We start from the raw sequence: 26609 nt of genomic DNA, 5'->3' as shown, positions 1-26609 counted from the left end.
CCGCTCCCGCTCTCCCGCGAGAGCTCCTCTCCGCCAGTCGGAGCCCCTCGTTTGAACCGTCATCCTCTCGAGTCCCGAGCGAAGGGTTTCATCACCGGCTGCGCGCCATATGCCAGCGCAGTTGCACGGCCCCGGCGCAGGAGCGATCGAAACTTTTAACCTCCGCCTCCTTGTTGCTTCTTCTTCTTCTTCTTCTTCTTCTTCTTTCTTCTCCACCTCCACTCAAAAGCTCTCCCTTCCTCCTCCCCGCGAATTCTTCCCTGTGCTGCCGCCGCCACTCACTCCTACTCTCTAACCGTTCCCCCCCGCCCCCGCCGCCGGGCTGCCCAGCCGTCGCAGCGCAGCCACGCTGGTGGGAAGAAATCTCAGATGCTAACGTGGTGTAGCCACCCAGGTCTTGGCTGCCGCCGCTGCCCTCTTCCAGAGCATGAAGTCATTCGCTGGAAGAGCAATGGTAACAGGAGGGGAAAGGAGGAGGAGGGGGGTGGGGGGAGGGATGCCGGTTGAGTGAGGAAGAGATGGAGAGAGAGAGAGAGAGAGAGAGAGAGAGAGTGAGAGAGAGAGGGAGGGGTGGGGGTGATGGGAGAGGTAGTGTAATTCCAAAAGATTGAAGAGCGTGAGCTCTGAAAAAGCAGCTGCACCAGCGAACGATCCAGGCGATGCCAGTAATGTCAGTTGCCTTGAGTCTGAATATAGTCAGCAATACACAACCAGTGCGAGAGAGAGAGAGAGGGGAGAGAGAGAGAGGGAGTGAGTGAGTGTGCGATCATGTGAGCGTTGGTATATGGAAAGCGGATGCGGATGCAAGAAGAAGGAAAAATATACACTAGTGGAATCACTTGGGATTCAGTTCAGATGAAGAAAGACTGCTGCAGTCTGATTAGTAATAATAATAATAATAATAATAAGGAGAAGGAGAAGAAGGAGGAGAAGAAGAAGAAGAAGAAGAAGAAGAAGAAGACAACTTTGGTCCCAGTGACTAAGAAGTTAAGGTTCTTGTCATTTTGATAGACATTATGTTTAGCAAGGCATGGAAGTGTTGGTGGTTTAATTTACCACATTCAATCCCATTTGAATTCATTTTCATGAAATGTGAAGAATAACTTTAAACATGACGCAAGGCAAAATTTGTTTTGTTCCTTTTTTCAATGGCTAAAAGTTACTTCCACGGAAACTAAGTGCAAGTATAAAGATTCTTTAATCAAAAGATTTCTGCATTTGGTTGCTTTTCTCTTCGCATCAAATCTACAGACAGTGAATCTGTCTGCAAGCAGTAAATCAAGGCCTACTTCTGGTATTTGATGCACGATAAGCTGCAGACGAAACAACTTCTGGAGCCACAAATCTTTACAAGCCTCGATTGTCAGCAAAAATAAATAAATAAATAAATAAATAAATAAAAAGCCAAAACAAATATGAATAGCGACAAATGATATAAATGTTATACTGTGTGTTTAAGGAGAAAAAGAGTCTATGGCAATCTATGCCCACAGGTGGGCCGCGCTTCTCTTTCAGGGAAACAATTATGCTGATTGTATCCGTTTCAATTTCAGAAGGATCCCCAAGTTAAACTTCAAATTATAGTGGCTCGTGAAAAAAAAAACAGGATCACACTGAATCCACTTCGGCCACTTTTCTAATTTAGTTTCTCTTCAATTTGTGAACACTTACATCGAAACTCAAAACTGCAGAGTGCACGGCATCCGGTGGCAAACAAAAGAATGATTTCACTGCAGATTGAAAAGGATGCTATTCAGCTGACTATTTCTTTTTTTCCCCTGTTACAATAAACCCTAATCTCATTGTGGAGCACAGTGCACAAGTATGAAGAGTTGAACGTGTATTGTACTCTGCCAGAAGAGAATTAGCAGGGTGGTTACAGCGTCAGAAAAGAAGAAGGGAGAGAGACGGTGAGAGAAAATGTGATAAAAATGCGAGATCTGACGGCAGGGAGGCAAAGTCGACAACTGGATGCGGCGGAAGGCCACCGGGGCGAAGGAGAACAAGAGCGAGACGGCTAGGAGGGGTGCGAAACGGAGGGTGAGGAGAGAGTGGGCAAAGAGAATGGAAGGGAGAAGAGGGGAAGGATATTTATAGACGCGGAGACAAAGCCGGGTGTCTGTTTCCTCGGGGCGCTCCGAGGCTCGTCTTTCTGTTTTTTCAAATCGACGTCGAGCCTCAACTTATTGTCTTTTGCTTGCTCTCTGCCACCACCATCACTCCCTCCCTCAGTCCCTCCCTCCATCCATCCCTCCCCGCCGCCGCAGATTGAGTTACTGTCTGCCTGCGGGCCAGAGGGGAGGATGAGCCTCCGTTGTCTGTGCTCGGCACTGATTGCATTTATTAAATGCGAAATGTCATGTGGCCCCCCTGCGCTTCGGCGAGGACGAGGGGCGCGCTTCGCTCGCATATCGCCGCTTGCAGAATATACGACAAACGTGTGGATTTTTTTCCTAAATTCCACTGACTATAAACTGGCAAAATAGAAATTATTATTGCATAAGTGTTTTTGATACATTTTGATATTACCTGACAGATTAAATGGTAAATGGACCTATACTTATACCTTTACGGTACCCCAAGGCACTTTACAATGGCCTCTCATTCACCCATTCACACTCATACACCAATGGATGGCTGCTGCCATGCAAGGCACTGCCAGCCCCATTGGGAACAATTTAGGGGTTAGTGTCTTGCCCAAGGACACTACAAACATGTGGAGAGTTGAAGCCAAGATTTGAACCACCAACCCTTCGATCGTCAATTCGCGGCCCGCTCGACCAACTGAGCCACAGCTTTAAACCAAAATACTCGGACAAAGTGTCCCTCGTTTTAGCGTACTTATCTGGAGTTAGAATTTGACTTGATTGGATTTAAATCAAGTTCAAAGTTCAAGGTTTCCCAGAAGCGGACGGACATGGAATTGGGCTTGCCGGGAGAGGACAGGACCACTTCCTCGTCTTTGTAGATATTTCGGTTGCTAGCACTCTTGCGGTTGCAACGCTGCCATCTCATGGACTAATTTATCACTGCGTTGTGTTCCAATTGTACGTAGAACTTTGGCGAGAGAAAACATTTTTTTTTTTTTTTTTTTACTGATTGTTTCCGTAATCGTTTCCAGTAGCTGCACGTGCATTTTGGAATTACATGCTGGCATTCGCGAGCAGAGTCTTCCTCGTTCAACGACCACTCACTATCGCTTCAACGTCTTGAAATACCAGCCCATCGGTTCAACTCGTATGGAACATACGCGAAAAAGAAAAGTGGCGCGCGTGTGTGTGTGTGTGTTTGCGCGTCCGTAGTGCGACTGTCGTAGGTGCGGGTACATGCCTAGCTGACACGGCCAGATAAAAACCAGCCGCTGAAATTTGCCTTGGAAATGTTTTGCGCGGGGGTACACACGCTCTGTCGCCACCCTCTAATCGCTCAGAGATTCATTTGAAGACACAAACAGACCAAAAACAAACAGCCCAAGCCAAAATTATAGACGCTCCAAAACGTGTACATTTGTTTGTAGCCCGTCCTTTCTACCCGCTCTCCCTCTCTTTTTTTTTTTTTTTTTGGAGGAGTGGGGAGGTGTGCAGCGCAGTCACAAGGAGTCCGATCAACAAAAGTGAAGTGGGTTTATTCTGAGATAGGGCGACAATTGCCGGCTCCTCCGTCCTCTCCTAATCTACCGCGGGCCATTTATCTCTGGACCCTTTCCACTTTCCTGAAAATTGCCTTCACAATTCGCTTCCCGAATTGTTCTCTCTCTCTCTCTCTCTCTCTCTCTCCCTCTGTCTCTCTTTCTCCCCCCATCTCTCTCCTTCCCTCCCCCTCCTCCCCCTCTCTCCCTCCCTCCCTCCATTACTTCTCTGCCTCCTCCTCTTTCCGCACTCCTTGTTTCGCAGCAACCTTTCTTTGTGCCATTGCTCCGTCCCTGTTAATCTGTCCTTGAATCTTAGAACCAAGGCTTTCTTCGCTCGAGAGAAGAAAACCTGTCACTTTGAAGCGTTGCCAAATGTACTTTAAAAACAACAAAAAAAAATAAATCTGCAGATTTAGTGCACACATGGGCGGAACGACGGGGAATACAAAGGCAAAGCAAAAGCCGGATAAATACTGAGTTAAATAAATCATCATTATAGTTGGATAGTAAAATTAAAGCTTCGTTCTAACTCCGCATTGCAAACAGCTCTTTGTTGTCATAAATTCAGCTAAGTGCATTTTTCACATAAATACTTCTCAATACTTATTTAAAGCTGAGCAGAGCAGTAAATGTTTGGAATTCCCCGTGTGTATCGTTTTATCCCGAACGCACAAAGTCCTGATTTATACTCAACACCAAGTCAAAAGGGGGTGTGGCTAAACCCTTAACACCGGCCCGAAGTCCCCTTTACCCGCAAACAGAATGAAGAGCCCGGACACGCGTGACGGCTCGTGTCCGACCGCCCGCGTCTGACAGGAGGATCAAGGGATCCATCAGGACCCCCGATGAATGAAGGAACCCTGGAGCCAGTTAATGGGACACTGACGGACACTGACAGACCCCCCCCCCCCCCACCGAGAGCCGGAGACTCCCTGGAGACCCTCAACAAGAGTGTGTGCGTTAGGGTGCGTGCGTGCATGCGTGTGTGGTGGGTGGGTCGGCCTGGTTGTTAACAGGGGCCCCTAATCCTGGGGCCGCGCTCTAATCCTGCCACTGGTCTGTCGTGGACTGTGACCCTGGTGGCGCGTGTCTCTGAGTGGCCACTCCACACACACACACACAAACACACACACACACACACACACAGCTGAGGACACAGCAGCTGAGGACACAGCAAAGGACCCCCCCTGCTTAAATTAAAATACACAAAAAAAACACGCACAAGGCTGGGCCACCGTCACAAAGGCACGCGTACACGGAAACAAAGATCCACATGCAGAAAAAAACCCTCACACACTGACAAAATCACACACGCACATACTCGCGAGACGCAATCTGTATCTGTGAGGATTTTGTTGTTATTTGGGGAGACAAACTAAAACGTCCCGACAACAACGGCAACCTGTCAACGGTCGGCTCACGCAAGAATAGAAAGAAAAGCGCGCGGGCGCACACTCGCACACACACACACTCACTCACAGAGAGACAGCTGGCAGTGGCACAGCAGTCTTACAACAACAAACAGTTGAGCTACTAGAAATACCAGGGAGCAGAATGAGACGGAGGCCTGCAAACTGAAACCAACACCAAGCGCATCAAACGGCGCGACGGGAGCGACGGAAACACGACAAACATTTTAATAAACGTGGAGAAACCCGGAGCTGCCAATCAAAGTGTGCGACTGGGCCTTGATGTTTTGAATCGGAGGGCTGTGGTTGCGTCTGCGTGCAAGTCAGTCAGTCAGTCAGTCAGTGACACTTACTTTTGGAATTAAAAAACAAAGTGGTGGCTTTTTTTTTTTTTGCAGATCAACAACTTGAACGCAGCAACAGAAAAAGCGCTAATAGACACGACATTAGCAAGACTGTGGTCGGACACTTTAAGAAAAATCGAAAGAAATATCTCCTCTCAAAGTACACTAATGTGTTATTAATGGACAGCTAATACGAAGCTGAATACCCATATCTGAGGGTTTGATGTCATCCATCTTTCTGCTTGGATCTAACTTGATTAGAAGAAATGTCATTTGGTTTTATTTATTTACCTCCTTTTTTTTTTGACTCAGGGTTACTAATGGATGCTGGAATCGCCCTTTATTTCTTCGACTCTGAAATGACTGTTGTGAGATTTTCTCTGGGACTATGGTGTGTTGTATTGCTCGTTGTTTGTGTATCTGTGTTATTACTTGTTACATTTCTGGGGACCCTCTTACAAACTTTAATTGGCTTCTCTGGGGTGAGCCCATTTCACATATCCTTTTTATATCCGACTCCTCATCATTTTTTCCTCTATATTCTGAACAAACTTGTAATGAATTGTAGTACTTTTTTTCTTACAGTCTGATTATTTGCCAGTTGCCAGTTTCTGGTTTTAAAACATTTTTAACGAACGTCTTCTTTGTGTATCGGCCCATCTATAAACGAGGGAGAGAGAAATTAAAACCGCATTGTTTTGTGTGACTTTATCCTTTTGCTGCGAGGTCATATTATTATTTAGCATTTTTAAAAGCAGAAATTGTTATTCTGACAAGTATCGACCTGACCCTGAACTCACAGCAAGCCGGGTGTAGTGAGCAGCAAAGAACCAAAATTGCGCTACATCATTTCGATGCCTGATTAAAACGTTCCTCTGCAACTACGAGCACGTTAGCAACCTTGACAACGACGTTAAACTCAAAATGGACCCATCGAACATTACCGACAGCGTCCATCTGCAATCAATTTATTTATTTTGGTGTCACTAAAGGTTTATGCTGCTATTGTTTGCAACGTGCTGCTTGTCTAATGGGTGACGTGTCTTATGCCGAACTCCACTCTTGCTGTTTTTTTTTTTTTGCGTGAACAGAAGCCTAACGCAACATTTTCACATAGTTGGCTCAAACACCGGGCACTTACACACTTAGCGTGAGAGCACTTAGTTGAGAAATATGCAATTTTTCCTCCCCCCCAAAAATGGCTATTAAGAGGGTTGACGATGCTAAATGTCATCCTGCAACCAGTGTTTACGGAGTGAAAGGGAGCTAAAGTGAGGGGTCCGGTATTTAGCAGTGGTGCGCATTTGGTTCTTAGCGAGCTGGTGACCGCTGCGGCGGTGGAGCAGCACGTGGCAGCAGGCAGCGCAGGAGCTCCGGAGCCGTGATAACGGGGTCAGCGAGTGGCGGCAGACGCTGCGAGAGCAACGTGTGGCAGCAGGAGGAGTTATTGGGATGCTGAGTGGAAGTGGACGAGGCGGTGATGACGGGATTGTTCCACGACGTCCTCTCTCTCTCTCTCTCTCTCGCTCTCCCAGCCAGCGTGGGCCGGCCTCTTGAGATGGCGCGAGTCAGTGGACAAAAATAAACTTGGCCGCGCCGGTTTCGTGCGGACGGTAACGCGTTAGCGCGGCGGCGGCGACGCGAAGGAAGCCGTAAATTCACCCGGGTTAAAAAAAAAGAGGCAGGGGGAATAAAAGAAGGCGTGCGAGCACAGGGACGCGGTCCGGCGCGTGACGACCGGGCCCGACGGAGATTGAAAAACTAGCGGGACAAAAAAAAATATGAAAATACGAAAAGCTGAAGTGGTGGATGTGAAAGCGGGAGACTGAAAATAGCGAACATTCATAGGACAGGTCAACAAGTGGTCAAGAGATGCAGAAATGTGAAGCAACATGAGTAAAAAAAAAACAAAAAACAAACAAACAAAAAACTTTCCAATTTGCAACAAAGGCCGAAAAGAAAAAAAAAAAAAAATACACAACAAGCATGAAACCAAAAAAATGACAGATAACAAACATACATAAGGACATGTTCAGAGGAGCGTCTGACAATAAAGGCACGTGGGCGGGGGAGGGGTACGGCGGCGCGGCGGGTCACTCACAGTGAAGAAGAGGTCCATGACGCGGGTGTCCAGCAGCGCTTCCCTCCAGCTCTCCGTGGGCTTGAGCATGACGTTCTGCGTGGCCTCGAACATGGCGATGTAGTGGCGCCCCAGTGACCCGCTGACAGTCAAGGCCAACAGCAGCATGTGGAGAAGCGGCGGCGGGGGGGGCGGAGGAGGGAGGGAGGGAGGGAGGGAAGAAGATAGCAGGAGGAGGAGGAACGGCAACACTTGAAAAAGGGCGGCGAGCGTCAGCTGATCTCCCCCCCCCCTCGACACGTACTCTGGCCTGAGTGGCTGCCTGCTTGCGGAGCTCCGGTGGCGGCTTGTGGCGCCTCTGCCGGCCTTCAACTTCCTGCCGAATGTAAACCTCGGTCCAACTTCCCCGTTCTTCTTCTCCTCTTTCACCCTCTAACTCGCCTCACACCCTCTCTGCTCCTTGTCCCCGTCTTCACCTCTCCTTCTACCGGCTCTCCCCGCCTTGCTCTCTCACACACTCAAATTTCTCTCCCATTCGCTTCCTCAAGACTCCCGCAGCCAATCCCGACTTGGCCTCCTTGGTCCCCCCCCCCGCGCCGGCCCCCTCCCTCTCCAAGACATCCCGGAGACTCCAGAGACGCCCGGACACGCCTCCTCCCCCACCCGCCCCCCCAAATTCTCAGCCAATCACCTTCCCCCTCCGCCCGACTGCCATCCAAGACCGGAGTTGGACTCCGTCTTTGCCCTATAACACAAACTATTCCCTCAAAGCTGCCATTACAGATGTTGCTCTCCACATTTTTCAAGTATCCTTCCTTCTTCTTTTTCCTTTTCTAACAGCGTGTCGCCTCCTTTTTGCCCTCGCCGCGGCACTTTCGCCCGCTTTCAACCTAAACCTGAACACAATTAGACGCTATTCAAAGGCCCTTCAAGTGTTTTTTTTTTTTTTTTTATGCGAATAGCTCTCTAAATGTCCTCCTTGAACCACGAAGCCCACAACACACGCAGAGTTCTCCCTATTAAAGAATTACACGCGACCACAACTTACGATTCCTCCTCACACGACCGCAGACCGAGTCTCTCGCAAAGGAACCCACGAGACGCTTTTCCTGCCGGCCGCCTCGGAACCAGTCTTACCGCCCGGACCAACATCCTACCAACAAACATCTCTTCGCATACCAGCCAACATTTGAGATATTTAGCTTCCAGTTAAAGGGGTCTGGCTCACTTCTGGAAAACCCTTTTGGTCTGTTGGTGCAAGACAAAGCCCTGATATTTCCCAGTCTTTCATCTCTGTCCCTGATTGGATTGCTGACTTGTTTTTTCTATTCGTTTGTTCAGGCCGATGCTAACACAGTTCGCGGGAGTTCCATTCTTCATCTTTTTAGCCACTTGGAACACTACAAGTGTGAAAAATAAAGTCTTAACAACAGCTGCGTTTCCATTACAGTTTTTTTTTTCTCGCAAAAATAAGAGCGCTATTTCTGAAATTTTTGACAAAGCACAATCGCGATTTACAGGTGTTTCCATTGAACGGTGAGAAGCGCGTAAGCCGTAATTCTCGTATAAAATCTCGTCCTGCCAGATCTACGAGAATTACGTTTGCGTTTGTTTGTTCACGTTTGTTAGCTGTCAAGAATGGTTGTTATATTTTTCTCTTTGATTACTTGTAAAAAAATATTCTGTCTCTTCCTCTGTGCAAACGTAACGCGCCATTTTCACTTGAAGTGAACTGGTCACGTGACCCCTGTATGTGACTTACGGTGATGCGTAAATTGAAAAAAGTGTTTCCATGACACTTTTGCAACACACCTCTATATCGATACGTCTGAAAAACCACCTCATGAGATCGTAAAAACTTTTTTAGCGATATTTGAAAGTGTCCCCCCCCGAAGTTTAGGTGTTTCCATTTTTATTGCGATATTTAGGTTTTGCGAAATTCTAGGGGTAATGGAAACGCAGCTGATGACAGAAGTGTTGAAAAACAAAACTCTATGACCATAATTTACCCGCCAAAAGACTCAATTATGCCCGATGACTCTGAAATAAATGTACCTTTGCAACACCACCTACTGCGTTCCTACTTTTGTAAAAACATACATTTATTGCGTTTATATTTCAAGCCTCCTTTAAAATGATCTCACGATCTAGCAGCTCAACATATCGTCTGCATTTTTCGGGTTCCACTCCGGCAACAAACCATCTGCTTTCCTCCTTTTTCCATTCTTTTGAAATATGCAAAAATTGTAACATAAGGGAATCTCAGCCTGCTCTGCACACGCATCGCACGCACGCACGCGCACGCACAACAGTATCAGTGGCCTGCAGCTCTGTGGCAGCCGGAGGAGGAAACTTCCTGGAGAATGTTCGATCAAAGCCAAACGGCGGCGCAGGCCGACGAGGTCACGCATTCCACTGACACCAGTCCAGTCCCTCCCGGAGCACACGCCCCACCACAACACACCACACGGTTCGCCACAAACGTTGGCACCTGTCTGAGGGGCTCTGGGACCGAGTATGCGTGTGTGTGTGTGTGTTTGTGTGTTCAATGTTTGGCTTTCAGGCCTTGTTAAAAATAGTTGTGGCGAAGCAGAAGACCTCTGACTGAACCATTCTGGAGGAGAATGTACTGAGGAAAAGGTTGGGACAAATGTATTTATGCATATACTCTAGACATACAAAAAAAAAGGCCATCTTTGATCAGATAATTTTTAGATATTTAATTAATTTCCTTTCAGTTTTCCTGAAGGTATTTTAAAAGCTCTGTGGGTAAGAAAATGACCTTCATGACAAAACTCAGCAAAGCTCGGGCAAAGCTCAATGCTAGGGGACGGGGTGGAGTTGGCCCCGCGCTGCATCCCAAAACTGGCCTCGAGACAAGGACCACCACGGTGACAGAGGTTGTACAAACCCTCCTAAAGATCAGTTGACTGAGACAAAACTCACAAGAGACCTCAGGAATGCTAACTACACGGCTACACAGCTGAAGAGAGACGTGAACTGCGCGAATTGTGCCTGACAGCTCAGGACACCACAAAGATCGGGGGATGGGGGGTGAGACCCAAACTATGGGATCTCTATAACTTTCAAAAATATGTGGGGGGGAAAGAAGATGGCGAGATTAATTTTGACATTTGTAATATTTTATCAGACAACTTGGAAGGCAGAGGGTCGAATATCTTATATACTGTTAACAAATTGGTGTTCGGAACAGCAGGCTGCTGAAAAATTACATGAATATAGAAGTACATCTAAATAAAAAAAGTATTTAAAGCTTTATTGTAGTCCGCATGGAAGAACTGAGCCTTCAAAATAAATGACTAATGACGCTGCAAGAATGCATGCAGGTGACATAAAGTACGCAGTTTAATCCAGTTTAAATGAAGGGTTCAGAAACTGAACTTCTTCTTCCTCAGTCCAAGTTTCATCCAAAATGCCTATAAAGGCAATTTAAAAAAAAAAAGTTTTTTCTTCACACATTTGTTCAAGAAAGTGTTTAGAGGGGAAAGTTGAAAACACCTTCCCTGACTCTGAAGTGCTCACTGAACTCCAGCTCTTGATTTACGGGCGAAATATTCCCGCTGAGTTGTCAAGCAAATTTACAACTTCAACCACGCTATCCTCTCTACTTAAAAGCGGATGGACTGCATGTGTGTGTGCCTGTGTGTGCGTAGATGCTTCCAGGATGACTAATGCACGCAGAGTGATGCGGACATGTGTGCGGTGGTGGCGGCGGCAGTGGCGTGGTGGGTTTTTAAAAGACATCACCTGCTACCGTCTCGACCCCTTCCAAAAGCGAGCTCCGGAATAACCGACGTGACACTGCGATTTTCCACTGCGGAAGATAAGTCCGAGTGACAGATCGATGAGCGCGCGTGCGTGCGCGCGCATACACACACACACACACACACACACACACACACAGCACCGGTGGCGGTGGCGGCGGCCACCAGAGCGAGTGAACTGCCGACCAGAGGAGTCTAAATCAAAGGCGAGCGGGGAGATTCACGCGGCCGCGTCTTGTCGGTCTGTTGCCACATTTGCAGGCAGACACATTGAGGCGCAGCGCCGGAGCTCTAATTCACACCAGGCACGCAGCTGCGTGACAAAAAAAAAAGAAGAAAAAAAAAAGAAAGAAAAGAAAAGAAACAGCCGAGTGGCTGAGAAATGGTTTCATTTTCTGGACCCCGACTCCGACTTCTGTAACTGGAGAACATGGTTCCCAACGAACACCTAGGCCATATGCGGCCCGTCAAGCTGTCATCCATCCATTTATACAATATATTTATATTGTTTTAAGAGTCATTTCAATAAAGAGCTAAACACCGTAGGGCTTCGAAGACACAGATTTTGTTGCTCTTGTACATTTTCAACAAACATTAAAGCACATGTTGTACGTATCCCATGATATATTTTTTTCTCCTATGAGGTGGGTCACCAAAACGCTCCATCCATCTGCTCCAGGTCTGGCCCCACCAGTCAAGTTTGCCCACTTCTGATCTGGCCGCTAAGAATCTACGGTGGTTCGCTCAGAAACTGCAGACCTGGCCGTGAGTGTTTCTATACTGCGCGCATGTGAAAACAGAGCACAAAAGTACTAACAAGTAAATGTGGGCTAATTACAATACACAAAGCTAATTCGTGAAATGCCACGTTAGCATTGACTCATAGTTCTGTTCTTAAAAAAACCCCACCGATAAATAAATAAATAAAATAAAACATTAACATAGAAGTCTGGGAATCTTTGGCGCACTTTTGTCGGCACCTCAACAGATTTGATTTGTCACGCTGTCACCACTCTATTGTCAGCAGCACCAAAGGCTGCGCGGCGACGCTAAATACACCGTGCGCTAAATGCCAGCGTCGGCGTGTTAACGCGCACACAATGGCAATAAAAATCTCTGTGGCGTTTTCGCCGCGACAAAGTTTGCCGCGTTCACTGCTTTGTGTGTGCGGCCAGCTGAACTCATCCGACTGGGACGTAAACGTCCAACACGTTAACAATTGGATTGTCACTATGGTCGTTAGGCATGTTTTCGCATTTATCCTTCCGGGTGAGACTGATGATTTGGAGACGGGAAAAGACGGTGGTGTCAGAGGGCGTAGCCAGCGCTTTCTGAAAAGTTGAGAAAGCAACCACCAGGAGAGCTTCTTCTCTTTTATTCGATTTACCCACTGACTAGAGGCACACGTATTTCTGTAAGTAGACAGAAGTATAGTGTATAGTACAGGACACTGAATTTCTGTTCCATCAATAAAGTTTTGTAGGATTTTAACAAACGCAGTATTTCTTTTTTTAAAGTATTCTTCGGTATTTCTATCTCTCCAACCAATATTTTAATTTGTATTGATGAAACAGAAACAATACCAAAAGATATTTCCAATTCTTGCTCGAATTTGCATACTACTACGATACTTGCCAAGTATCATAGCTGAATACGATTAGGACTAAATCACATTCAAAATCTTCATCTCATCTCGGATCAGCAGCTGGTTGGCCTCCTACAATGTAATGATCCGTTCAATCGTCGTTTCATGACAAATTAAAGCTGACAATCTCAACAATGCGGGCAGCCTGCAGGCCCGGGCAGCCTCCGGTGCCTGACGGTTATGGATTATCGCGATTCTCCTATATCCTCTATTCATTATTGCTGATCCCGGCCCGGAGGACGGCGGCGCTGCGCAGGAAGACGGTCCGAGCATCTGCCAAGCGACCCTGAGCGTGGCGCTATGCTACGGCGCGTGCTCGGGTTTAAGTGGTATATCCCACCTTAAGACTTCCATACTGTCTGGAGCATGTGAAATAACAGTCCAGAAATACTTCCTCAAGGACCCTCTCCAATTTTACCCCCCTCCTTAACACCGTTTGGGCCCCACTCATCTGTTATGACAGCAGCTGCCATTAATTATCCACCAACTGATTTTTAAATCAACACTGAAATATTTCAGTCAGCAGGAATGGCCATGTTAAACTTTTTGTACATAAATAAATCAGTAAAATGCATTATTTTCTTTGTATGTAACTAAGAAAAACATATTTTGAAATGAAGTCGCTGAACGTCCATCAGCCAGGAATCTGCGTCTATATTCCCTCCTGGCTGTGTTTAGACAGCAGCGGCTAAGGATTCTCCAAACAGGTCAGGGTCAAGGAAAACATTCCAGCATCGGCTTACACACTCCAAATCCTGACCTTAACCCCAGGGCCAAAAAGACTATGGATTGACTGACCCTTGAACAGCAAATGAAAAAAACAAAACAAAAAAAAACCCAAGACTGACAGTAAGAAGAAGCGTCAATCAGGGGACTTTAACGCGTTGCTACTGCACTTCTGGTGGTGATGACCAACCTCCTCGAAGGTGAGCTCAATAAAAAGAGTCAAGAAGGAGAAAAACCTTCAAAGTTGAGTTGTACGACAAGGGGTGGACAAAATACGGCCTGGGGGCCATATGTGGCCCGTCAAGCTTTTTAATCTAGAAGAATTTATATTAATAATAATAAGTAAAATAGCTGCATTTCATCCATTTATTTAGTGTTTTCAGAGTCAGGAGGTCAATAAAGAGCTAAATACTGAGATTGCAACCCTATTGATCATTTTCAACTGACATTGAAGCACGTTTTCTACGTATCCCATGGTACATTTTTTCCTCCTATGAGGTGGGTCACCAAGACACTGCATCCATCTGCTGCTGCTCCGAGGCCGCCTCTGTCAAACTTTAGAACCCACTGTGGCCCTCGAGTCCAAAAGGTTTGCCCACCCCTGCCGTACGACCTCCTGTTGCAGGCGGGAGCGAATCGATGATCAACGCGAGCCTTTCAGACCGGCGCGATGCCGACCACCCAACGCATCTCGACGACATAAACGCGCGGGACGGCAGAGTGGAGCCCCCGTGCGCTAGCCGGGGGGGCCGGGGGAGGGGCCGAGGGCGACGGCTCGATCCCGTCTGTCAGCCCCGACAGCCATTTACAGCACCTGACTGCCGCCGCCGCCGCCACCAGCGGAGCCCGAGCGCTACAGCCCGTCTGGAGCGTAGCCCCGGTGCCGAGTGACACGGTGTCGCAAGCAACGCCCGCGGAGCGTGCCTCCGACAGACGACACCAGAGTGGGGGAAGGTTGGAGGGGTGGGGGGTGGGGGGTCAGGGAGGGGATCAGACAGCAGCAAGGACAGATGACACGCATGCCGCTCCTAAAGACCGGGGGGTGGAGTGGAGGGAGGGAGGCGGGCGGCTGGTCGAGGAGTTTGTGTGTGTGTGTGTGTGTGTGTGTCAGCTAGGTAATTAAGGAGCCCCTACTCCCCCACGCACCACCCCCACCCCCACCCCCACCCCGGCACACAGCAGCGCATCCCGCAGGCGTGTCGCGACAATTGCGGGCCTCTCGGGCTCCCAGCGGTCGTCATCAATCTGTTCCCCCTTTTCATCAAAGCGCCACACACTTGCAGGGCCGACATGCGCTGGGGTTTCAAAGAGCCGCACCGCACACGAGACACCGCAACACTCCCGGGTGACAACTCCCACGTTGAAATTGCCTTCTGCGGCGGACCGACAATGTTTGTTTTTGACTGAAAGTTTTTTGGGACACCCTGGAATTTGTTGTTGTTTGTTAACAAGTTTGTTTGTTTGTTGTCGTTTGTTCAAACCTACCTGTTTTGCCCGAGTCTTTGACTGTCCCTACTCCCCAACTCCCTGACACTCCTCTCTGTACTGTTGTTTGTATGTTGTGGTATTGTTGTTTTGCGTGCTCTGGTCTGTATCCTGTACCTTATGTGTTGTTATATTCAGTAAAGCGACTTTGGGGTTATTATTCTTTTTATTATTGTTATTATTTACTTCTTGTACTCTGGATATAGTGCGAGGGACAAAGTCGTCTTGTTGAAACATCCAATTCTGAGCGGTGCACGTGGGTTAATGTCAGTGACTGCATTGACATAAACCTGGATGCTTATGACCGATTCTTAGCACAACACACTTTTTTACTACCCCTGTGCAAAACTTCCATTTGTTTTTATTATTGTGTGCCTCTGATGCAGCCAAAACCTTATGAAACACACACATACACACACACACACACACACACACACACACACACACACACACACACACACACACACACACACACACACACACACACACACACACACACACACACACACAAAAATATCTGGCAAATATTTCATGTCAATAATCGGGATTGAATAAAAAATTTAAGGGTGTCCTAAAGCTATTTTCCATTGCCGTGTAAATAAAAAGTTAACAATGTTAAAAAACGGACTAACTGAATTTTGTTCTGTGGCAGACCAGCTCCTTATATAAACATAAAAACCTACTCTAAGCAAAACAAAGCATACATTTGTTACAGCCTTTATGTACCAAGAAACCTATTTATTGTCGACCACATTTTATGACAACGAATAAAAATAAAATCCCAATTTTGTTCCTCTGAAAACTCTTTTTTTGTTTGTTGGTAAAACTACAAAAGACAATGGAATAAATTTCAAATATTTTATTTTTAAAGAAAAATAGCAAACAAAGGTCCCTATTGCAAATGAAGTGCAACTGAAAGATGAAGTGTCAATGCTCCTTGGGTTTAGTGAAGTGAGAACATTTACAGTCTTCTTGACCAAACAAAGATGAATCCCTTAGTTGGGATTAATGAAGTGAGAATTTCACTTTCACCAAAGTTCCCTTGAAAACGAGCAGGTTCTACATAAACAGAGATGAAGTTCCCTTGTTTGGGAATAAAGGACAACCTTAGCTGTCTTTCACCAAACATCACTTTCAAAATAAAAGGTTTTTCTATCATCTTGAACAACGACGAATGAATAAAGTGCAAAACGTTCACATCTTGCCAGAGGCGCACAGCCGGGAAGCAAGCGAGAGGAAAATCGATTTTAAGATTTCCCCTTTTTTCTTTTCTTTTTTTTTTATTGTCTTGACTGGTAAATCCGATTTCGATTGAAAATCGATTAATCGCACAGCCCTACGAGAGAGTTGTGGAAGTGAACAAGATCAGTTGTAAGGTCACGGGAGGGTGACAACATCTTGTGGTTTTTCATTTCAGACTTCAAAGCCTGTGCGCACTTCATTCAAGCTAAACTACCTTCAAAGGAACCCAACGGGCCCGACTGACAAACGTCTCCGAAAGCGAGTCGGTGCCGGCTGACCCGGCGGGAGCAAACATCCAACAAATCCGGGTTTTATCATTGCATTAATGCGATGATAGATGCGGCATGGCTCCGTGCGTAATTGCCGCAAAGTGGCCGCCGCACTCGCCGCGTGTCAACGAGGGTCCAAAATGGCCCCGGCGACACTTTTTGGAGGAACGCGCGCACGCATCAAAGCGAGAGTGCCAGGCATACCGAGGGGAGCCTCGACGAGCCGAGGCGGTGCTACTGGAATGGGACGGAGGAGATGGACTTGCAGACACCTCTTTGAAAGTGATACATGGCCCTGGCTGGCAGGGAAGCGCCACTCCAGATCCCCCTCAGACGGGGGGGGGGGGTGCCAGGCTGCCGGGATTTAGGCCGTAATGAACCCCCCCCCCCCCCCCCCAACCCCCGGCTCTCCGTCTCCCCGACAGGAAAGTGCACACACACTCACACACGAGCCGAGGGTTCACTTAGCTATGTCGGCAACTGCGGAGATAACATGAGTGTGTGCACAAGAGATGAAGTACAAAGCGGGAGGAGCGGGCGGACACGCATTCCTGGGTGTCGCGTGTTTGTACAGTCACGCAGCATGCATGCACGCACACACACGTGAGCACGCGCATGCACGTTATATGCGGACAATGTGCATTATTGCTGTTTGACATTAGATTTGTTTTAATTGTTGTCAAGATAGTTTTTGTGCAGTTTCTTTTATGTATGAACATTAGTATATTTGTATTATACTCAGTATATTTTTGCTTATAATACATGTTAATGTAATATATATACATTTCTATATATATATATATATATATATATATATATATATATATATATATATATATATGTGTTAATGTTAATTTCTGATCCACTTTTATGTGACACAAGGTTTTGAGATCACCTACATAAAATAACAAAAATCAATAAAAAAAAAAATCAATAAAAAAAAAATCTATTTTACTATTTTTCAAATTGTTTCTCTTTTTCTCCCCAAAATTTACTTTTAAATTCTAATATATATTTTTAATATCTTCCACACCAAACTAGAACAACTCACTCCGCAATAACAAGCTCAGACCACCACCACCACAACAAAGACGACAGGCGATAACACAGGTAAGAGGGACGTACCTGCTTTTAAAGTCACGCGTCACGCGACCGGATCAAGAAATGAGCCTACTTTTCACTGGAACGTGAGAAAGGATATAGTTTGGGGGCAGGAAGTTCCAGCTCAGGACCTGATTGGCCAGTGCGAGGTAGCGCTGGAAAACGGACGACATCTGAGCGTTGAGGTTTTCCCTGCGGCTGAACTCCTGCAGCACCTCCATGGTCAACACGAAGATCTGACGCAGGCCGTCCTCCTGGTGAGGATGAAGACGGTTGCGTTTCAGAAACGTCATGCATGCAGTCGTGGTAAACAGAACAATAATTTGGAATGAGTAAAATTTTAAGGGTAAACCTGAGGGTGAAACTGTTTTGCACAACAGCACAAATAAAAATTTCATAAAATTAAAAAAAGTGGCTAACTTTTGCACATTTGTATTAAATCTAAAATTAAAACTACAACCATAAGAGTTGCCGTCACATGTGCACCGCCTTTAAGTTTAACCATTGAACAGCCAACAGAACAGACGGCGAGAAATCTTAATTGAAATACATGACTGCACAGACCAGGTGGGAGATAGATGAAAGTGAACGTACCTGGAAAAGTCGCTTGCAGCTGCCGTGAAACTCCATGCTGAGGCCGATGCTGCTGGTCTTGCTGGAGCTGGAGAACTCGCTCAGCAGGGCGGTGAGGATGGAGCAGGCCAGCGTTTGCTGCAGCAGAGAGGCTCACGTGATCACAAAGGGTTCAGTGCTGATCTTATACTGCCATTATATTTCGCGATGAGGGGCACGGGTGTGATTTAGGTGCAGCTTGCAAAAAAATGGAAAGACTGAAGGACCAAATGTGTAATAATTAAGAGTGTTACAAAGCCAGTGAAAATAAACAAGGGTTCCTGTGTTCATCTGTGTCCGCCCCAAAGCGTAAATCAGCAAAATCGATTGATTGGTAAAGGGAAATTCCAGCGTTCAAGTGGAACTGGGCTGCGCTCTAGCCACGCCACAAAAAACATATGAAACACTGCACTCTGCTGGTTGGAGGGGCGCACTGCAGTTTGATCGCTTAAAATACTTTTGTTCAAATATGTAATGAGGCATCGTTCGAACACAATAGTTATTCGGGCTTCATGAAGAGAAGGCACAGCAGTCGTTACTTTTCGGACTCAACATTTCCATTTCAACATTTTACGACGTTAAAACAGAAAAAAAAAGTATGTTTTTTTTTCCCTACACAATTTCGATTTGAGTCTGGGAAACAACAAAAATAGGCACGAGATTTCCAACTTTCCACTGACCACAGGAACACGCCTGGAGCTTTTTCCAACACGGCCTTTTGTGCTGTATTTTATTTTCACACTGAGCTCTTTTTAATCCGAGCCAGATTCCAGGCGGGGAGGCCGTAACCGGGACACAACTGCGGTTCATCGAGGTGCAGATATAATAAATACCATCAAAGCTTCGACACGCTTACATCTGGCGCTTTGAGTGTATCTAAAATACAATTATATACAAGTTGGAGAGCATTTATAGCCTGTAGATTCCAAAGAGGATTAGAAAACAGGCAGCGTGTGGGACTAATTAGGTTTTATTTATACCATAGCACTTGTTTAAATATGTGTCAGAGCTAAACAGTCAAAATTAAAGGCTACACGTCCCTTGAGTAAACTTTAATCTATTTAATATGTGATGTGGCCATGTGATCATATCAACCCTTAAATTGTTGAGTGGACAGGATGAATGAATGAATGAAATAAAAAGCTTTAAAAAATAGAAAGAAATTGAAAAAGTTTAGTTTCCAAATTTATTCAAAAGACTGAATGTATCAGACTTAGAGATGCAAATTATCGATTTAATTCATCAATCGTTAGCTGATTGAACTTATCGATCGGTTAACGATTAATTTGGCTGCGATTTTTCCTGAGAACCTAAATTTCACAATGAAAAATGTATTATATATTATTTAACCCTTAAATAATGTTGAGTGTCCAATGTGACCCCTTTTTACATTATTGAACAGTAAAAACTCCATAAACATTTATCCTCTGACTTTAAGTTGACTTCTAACATATTTTTTTAAATAAAAAAAGTTGTTTAAAAGTAACTTGTTCTAGGTATATTATGACCATTACAGTATCTATATCTATCATTATAATGATATAACCTACCCGTGTAAAAAGTTCAATTAATTGCGACAAATTTAATTTATTCAATTAAATTCTTAATCGACAATTAATCGATAATCAATAAATTGTTAACATCCCTGATCAGACTGAAGCTTCTTCTGAAAGAAAATTAGATTTAGAAAAAAAAAAAAGTCATGGAACAAAAAAAAAAAAAAAATGTTAACTGAAAATAATTTTAAGCTATTTGTCTTGTAATTTGTAGTCTTTAACTCAAACGCATTGACTGAAGTGATTGGCCACCATGCCAAGCTCACACGAGCGCGGCCCTCTTACCACTGTGGGGTTGCCGCTGCTGATGAGCTGTCCCACCTCGTGAAAGATGCTTTTACAGTTAATGCTTTTGTCGAGGGAGCCTCGCTTCACAATGACCGCCACCGCCAGCAGGATCTGCTCGCGAACGTACTTCTGGAGGCTGCAGGGGAGAGGGTGAAAGACAAGAGGAGCGCGCAGTCAAAGACCTGAGAAGCTGAGAGCAGGCACCTCAGAGGTTAACTGAGTGCAGAGCGGCGAGAGTGAAAACTGAGGTGTCGTCGTAATCAGAGGGCAAAGTCACAGCTGCGGCTTGTTTTCTTTGGCCTGCATCGCACGCAGAACTTTTCCTCACGGCTTTTTTTTTTTTCACACTGTACATCGCGGGCTCTAATTAAACACAGGCAACATGTTTGTTTTTTGTTTTTTGTTCACCAGAGTCAGAGAGCTAGAATGTGCCGTTTGAAGCAAACATTAAAGCTCCTGAAAATTCTTAGAAGCATTGAAACCGTCTCTGTGTTCACGGTTCACTGAGGTGAATTCCGAGAGCTGCAATCAAGCAAAACTGGCTGATTTGACTCCTTTGTCGCAACAGCAGGACTCTGCGCTGTTCCTGACATGGGTGTGGCTCATTGACCAGAGAAACACAAAAGGTGGCCAACTTGACCACGGCGCCACGGCGCCCCGCAGACGGTGTCCCGTCACTGGCTTCTTTTACTGGCCTTTGCGCGGGAGTGAACATAATGCAGGATGTCCCACAGACGGTGTCTGACATTACTGAGGCTCCCCGCTCATATTTTCCAACTTTTGCCAGTGTTATGGCTGGAGCATCGGCGTCACCGTGCTCACAGCAGCTCCGGTCTTTTAATGACATCAGCAGTGAGCTGACCTCAGGGTGACTTTCATCACTTAGTATTAGTATTACTTTTTAGCCGCGTTCAGACTGGCAGCCAAAATCTGATTTTTAGCCCATCCACATTGAAACCGGATGGCTCTTTTGTAGTCTGACCCGTTACAAATCGCATGAAATCCGGTCTTTGCAAAATGGATTGAAAAAAAACCTTCGGGAGGTAGTTTCGATTGCATTTGGACAGATGGGTCTCAGTGTGAACAGCTCCAAACACGCCGGTGTGGGGAGATACAATATCTCCATTCAAGCCAAGCTCCAGGGCCTGTATCACAACAAGTGCCGCTGTCACAATGATGTGACGTCACACACCACACGCTATGCTGGGCGACGCCTCCGCAACGACATCGTTGCTGCAGCAAGCAACCTGTCAGATGGGTCAATAATGTGGCCCAGTCTGAACAGTTGGACACTAAACATTTTGGACACTTGCTAAAAAACAGTGTGGACAGTCAGCCCTGAAAATCAGATTTGAGAAGGAATCTGATTCGAATCAGATTCGCCTGCAGTCTGAACGCAGCCTTTTAGAGCCCAAATAACGCCACCTGTTGGTGCAAATCGTGAATCACACCACTCGCTGGCGAGCGACGTGCAGATTGACCGAGCCCTCTGTTCTTACTTTGGTCTCTGTAAGACGTAGGTGAGGAGAAAGGCCCGCAGAGACTCGATACTGGTCTTTTCCAGAAGGATCCACTCGCGCACCACAGACTCCATGAGTGCCGTGGCTGCCTGGAACAGCACATAGTCCACTTTACTGGTCTCTGCGGGGGGAAGAGAGAGGAGGTAAAGTTAGGCGAGGGATTCCAAACAGCAGCATGTGTCTACGGCCACGCCTGCTGTTCCATCAAACTTAGGTTCACTAAAACGAAAACCAGAAAGTGGAAACTCTGTCAAGGCTGCCAGTTATTAATATGTCGTTAGTTACCAAGGTGAAGTAATTAAAAAGATATTCAAAAACCCTAATCTTTCCCATCATACAGGTCCTGCAACATGAGCCTCCTCCCCAGTAAGAACAAGAATCCCACACAATCAACACACACGTTAATATTACATATGTTCATACACTGCTTACAAAAAATAACTGATTGTAATCAATGGACAAAGGCTCTTTGCCATCACCGTCATACCATGAAACTTGGGCTCGGTTTTCTGATACGATTCCAGATTCAATACCGGTTCCAAAACAACTCTTTTTTTTTTTTTTTTTCCATTACAGCACAAAACTTATTTTCCATTTAATTGGTGACTCAAATCTGGGTTTTCCCCAAATGTAGTGTGTTGTATTTCCGTCTTTTGCCCCTACTTTTTCTGGCACGGATATTACATTTGCTTTATTTTGATCCACCTTAATGAAGTGGAGCCGCACTTAAGGCTCTTTTGACATGACACCAATTTTGCCTCATAACATAAACAAGTTTGTAAGTGTCTTTAGTTTACGGCTCTATAATGTGAGAGCGAATCGGCAGCCGCTTAAAATCTTGACACAAATAATTATTGGCACGCAGACGCTAAGGTTTACTTTCCAGGATATTGGAATTTGGCACCAAAAGATGAATGATTTTTTTTTTTTTTCTCCCCACACACGCACACATGCTAAAAATCACACTTTCAGGATCTCAAACTGGCTGCAGCCTAATGTGGTCTAAAAAATCAAGTCCTTAATTACCGAGGATGTGCTTGCAGATGGCAAATGGGGACTTGGATTTCCTGAAGGAGAGGAAGATGTGTTCAGCATGTTGCCTCTGTTCTGTGCTCACCATGGACGGCGGCGCCTGTGAACAAACAAACAAAAAGAACCAAAAAAGAAAAAGATTAACATGATCGCTGAGGACCGTCTTTGGATTATGTCTCATAAATGTATCCGCAAAGAACCAACCCCAAAAGAGTAGGCACTTGTAGTTTACTGGAGTCAGTGCAGTCTAAGTTAGCATACAGACAACCTTATGGAAGGATGCAGTTAACAGAGGATATGCACGCGCAGACAGACACATCACCGCCAATATGACACTCTAGCGAAAAGCTCTGAGGCTATTTCAGTACAGAGCTGAAATAAAGAGGCCTTTATCGCCGTAGACTTCAGGTCTCATAATATACATCCATGACGCAGTGGGGACATAACACAGCACCACTTATATGCGAGTCAAGAACGAGCAATTAGCCTAAAAACAGGAAACAAACAGACACAGATTTCATACAGTCTCAACGACTGCACTTTCAACCACAACAGAGCAGAGAGCAGCTCCATTACAAATGCTACAGTTTCACTGTTCACCAAAACAAAACACTTAGACAAAGCAGTCAGCTTTGAGTAAGTAAGTCACTTTGTGCAAGCAACTGGAAACTGTGATATGTCAAGTGTTACGTTTGACAAAAAGTCTGTGCCATAAAAATGTATATACTCGTACGAGTGTAGCTATTATTTAAACAACTCAGCTGAGACTACACAAAATCAAGGTTATGTACCTTCATACATGCAATCGGCATACTCATAAGTACATTAGAAAATAAACATTACTGCAAACAATATTAAGTTAAATTTAAAACATGAACCGCTTTATATTGGTGATGTCGCTACATTAACAAGTCAATGAATAACCAGAGTGAATCTCTAAGTGCATTTATATGGGGGAATCATTAATGTATTAGCTACTATTAACAAAATACTAATTTTAATCTGAAGTGATTAAAATTCAACCTGAAAGGAGATTGTTACCAATTGTTAAAAACACATCATATATCTAAATTCAGTATTAAAATAAATATAACTGTCCAGTTCTTTGATTAGAGTTTATACCTTTCCTCTGAATCACTGACTGTCCACTGCAGGGAAATAGAAATGAGGGGAAAGCAAAAGCAGAATTTAAACGATTAAAAGTAGCCTAAGAAGTTTCGAATTTAAAACAACAACACTGCTTTATATTTAAACCACTAATTCTGAAAGTGCGCTTGTTTTGAACAATAGTTAAACGTTACTACGTAAAAACAGAAGTCAAAGGTGTGGTGCGACATATTGTGTGAGGCTGTACTAAGTCTGACAAGTTAAATTCGGATACAATGGGGCGAATGTGTGGAGACTCCTGGAAATCTAAGCAAAAATACTCTTGCCATAACACACCTGCTAGCTAACGTGTGAAGGTACAGCACCTCGGTGGTGGTTGTTGTGGTGTTCACATGAAGCACCTCATTCTGGAAAACTGACACTGCAGTAGTATCGAATAGTGGTTTATTTCACGGCGTGGTTATGCTAGCTGTTCTTACACATGATAAGGGAGGGCAAAATGGTAGATGTGGGGGGGAACAAGCTCTTGCTAGCTAGAGCTAATTGATGATATTGACAGAGCCACTGGATGCACATGGTTAGCCACTGGCTCCTAGCTGCAGTTTTATTAAGTCCCCGTTTCGTTGAAAATAAGCTAACGAAAGGTTCATCGTATACGAATGTTTTGTGGAATTTGACGTTTCAGTGAGCTTAAGACGAGCTAACGGTTAACACTGAGTAACCAATAAGGGGATAAAAAGGCAAAAATCCCACAACTTCAAGATGCTTGCGGTGTTCTCAATGGGAGCAGCCAAAACTTGATGTAAACGTTAGCCGCGGAGAGCCGCGACACGAGCCGCTCAAGTTTCCAGAGGAGCGGAGTCACGCTTGGAAAGTGTCCGAACGTGGACTTTCACATTTCGGGGCTGCGTTCATTCATTCATTTACTTGTCGTGATCAGCGTGGGCTAGACGTGAGGCGTGTTTGAGAATTCCAAATATTTGATTTGGCTGGGATGGAGATCGGCGAGGCAGGCAGGCAGGCAGGCGCAGGCAGGCAGACAGGCAGGGCGCCACGCACCGCTCACACACACACACACACACACACACACACACACACACACACACACACACACACACACACACACACACACACACACACCGTCTCTCCGGGCACCCGCGAAGCAGCGAAAACCGGGAAGAAACGACCGACCGCGTCCGTCTCCTGCCGCCAAACTCCGCCCCGGGCGTTTGGGATCGCGTTTGCGTACCTCCTGCCCTCTGGCTACGGACAACAACGACGGTTATCTCACCATTAAAACTTTGGCAGCGCTTTCCAGCTGTGTGATCACTTCTGGTGCACCGACCGCCGCCATCATCGTCCCTCTCCAATGACGCGCCATGCGCTCTGCATTGTGGGATTACAGCGCCGCTGCCCGCCCGCCGGGGTTCAGCAGCAGCCCATCCGCCGCTGCAGTGTGTGTGTGTGTGTGTGTGTGTGTGTGTGTGGAGCCGGCGGGTTATGTAACTCTGCCAAGAGATGTGCATTGTCAACTCAGCCGAAACAAAGACCCCCGTCCCGCCTCGCCCAGCCTCCTAACCCCCCCTAAACGATGGTGTTTCAGAGACAAAATATGAGACCCGTTTTTTATAGATTATCAAAGATCTCTCACAGTGATTTGGGAAAGTTTTTGACTGGTGGGGCCACAGTGGATTCTGAAATTTGGCAGAGGGCCCCGACCAGGAGCAGATGGATTGGGGAACTTGGTGACACCACCTCACCTCACAAGAGGAAAAATATATCATGGGAGATGTTAACGTCAATTAAAAGTGAACAAAGCAAAGTTACAATAAAATTAGTGTCTTTGAAGCCCCCACAACATTTAGCTCTTTATTGAAGTGACTCTTAAACACAGAAGAAAATGGATACAATAAAGCTATTTTATGACTTACTGACTATTAATATCATATTTTTCCAAGTGCATTAGGCTGCATTTAAAAGCTGAACTGGCCACATATGGCCCCCCCTGACCACAGTTTGCCCATGCCTAGTCTGCCAATGTAATCCCCAGAAATGAGAAAAGTCCATCTTTTACTGCTTTTGTTAGCTCCACCTCAGCAAGATCTTCCAAAAAAAAATATAATAATAATAATCCAACCTACTTGTGAAGTCATGAAGGACAGCCGTACATTTTGGTATCTTGTTCAGCTTACTGGTAGAAGTAAGACACATTGTTTTACAGGTGGCGGTAAACAGAGGGCGAAGCAGATGTGTCAAAAGTATTCACATTCTGTACTTGAGTAAAAGTTTTAGAAGTTGCAGTAAAATATACTAAAAATTAAATTAAAAGTACCTATTCAATTAATTCGCTATAGTAAAAGCAAGAAAGTATATGTTTTGAAATGTACTTCAGTAAACAGTAGTAGTCGATTCCTTTCTTTGTTTGTCTCTTACTGTACCATGCTGCTAATGATGAATTGTTTTGCTTTGTTTTTGTTTGACCTCGGGTGGATCATAATAATGGGATAATAAATGTGGTTAATATTCGACTCCAAAGAGAGACTAGGATACTTTCTAGTTTGGGATATAATCAGGCTCGTTCATTACCTTCTGTTCACTGAATGAAAGTAAACCACAAGTTCAAGTTGGTTAATTTAATTCATACATACATTTTACACACAGACTGTGAAAGCATTTTTTTTTTTTTTTTTTTTTTTTTTTTTTTACAAATGTTCAGACATAAAAATGTAAAAAAAAAAAAAAAAAGTGAGCGATAGAGATAGCCGTCCACATTACAT

The 26609-nt window shown here is 45.3% G+C and overlaps 1 protein-coding gene across 1 annotated transcript in view; it reads right to left on the bottom strand.

Annotated features, from left to right (window-relative positions):
• The window catches only part of xpo4 (exportin 4), a 47883-nt gene extending 22608 nt beyond the window's left edge, over positions 1-25275 (bottom strand). Inside the window, exons 1-7 of the mRNA XM_076030909.1 lie at positions 25124-25275; positions 22720-22825; positions 21673-21814; positions 20171-20309; positions 18312-18428; positions 17818-17971; positions 7486-7598 (exon numbers count right to left, since the gene is read on the bottom strand). Coding sequence (XP_075887024.1) covers positions 7486-7598; positions 17818-17971; positions 18312-18428; positions 20171-20309; positions 21673-21814; positions 22720-22825; positions 25124-25213 — 861 coding nt within the window. The 5' untranslated portion in view covers positions 25214-25275. The remainder of the gene's footprint in view (positions 1-7485; positions 7599-17817; positions 17972-18311; positions 18429-20170; positions 20310-21672; positions 21815-22719; positions 22826-25123) is intronic.
• Between the last annotated feature and the right edge of the window lie 1334 nt (positions 25276-26609).

This window comes from Nelusetta ayraudi, unplaced genomic scaffold (genome assembly GCF_046127955.1).
Source record: "Nelusetta ayraudi isolate G7.1 ecotype Tasmania unplaced genomic scaffold, CSIRO-AGI_Nayr_v1 ptg000031l, whole genome shotgun sequence".
NCBI lineage: Eukaryota > Metazoa > Chordata > Actinopteri > Tetraodontiformes > Monacanthidae > Nelusetta > Nelusetta ayraudi.
The sequence above is the reverse complement of the archived record's forward strand: the minus strand, read 5'-3'. Positions and strand labels throughout refer to the sequence as shown.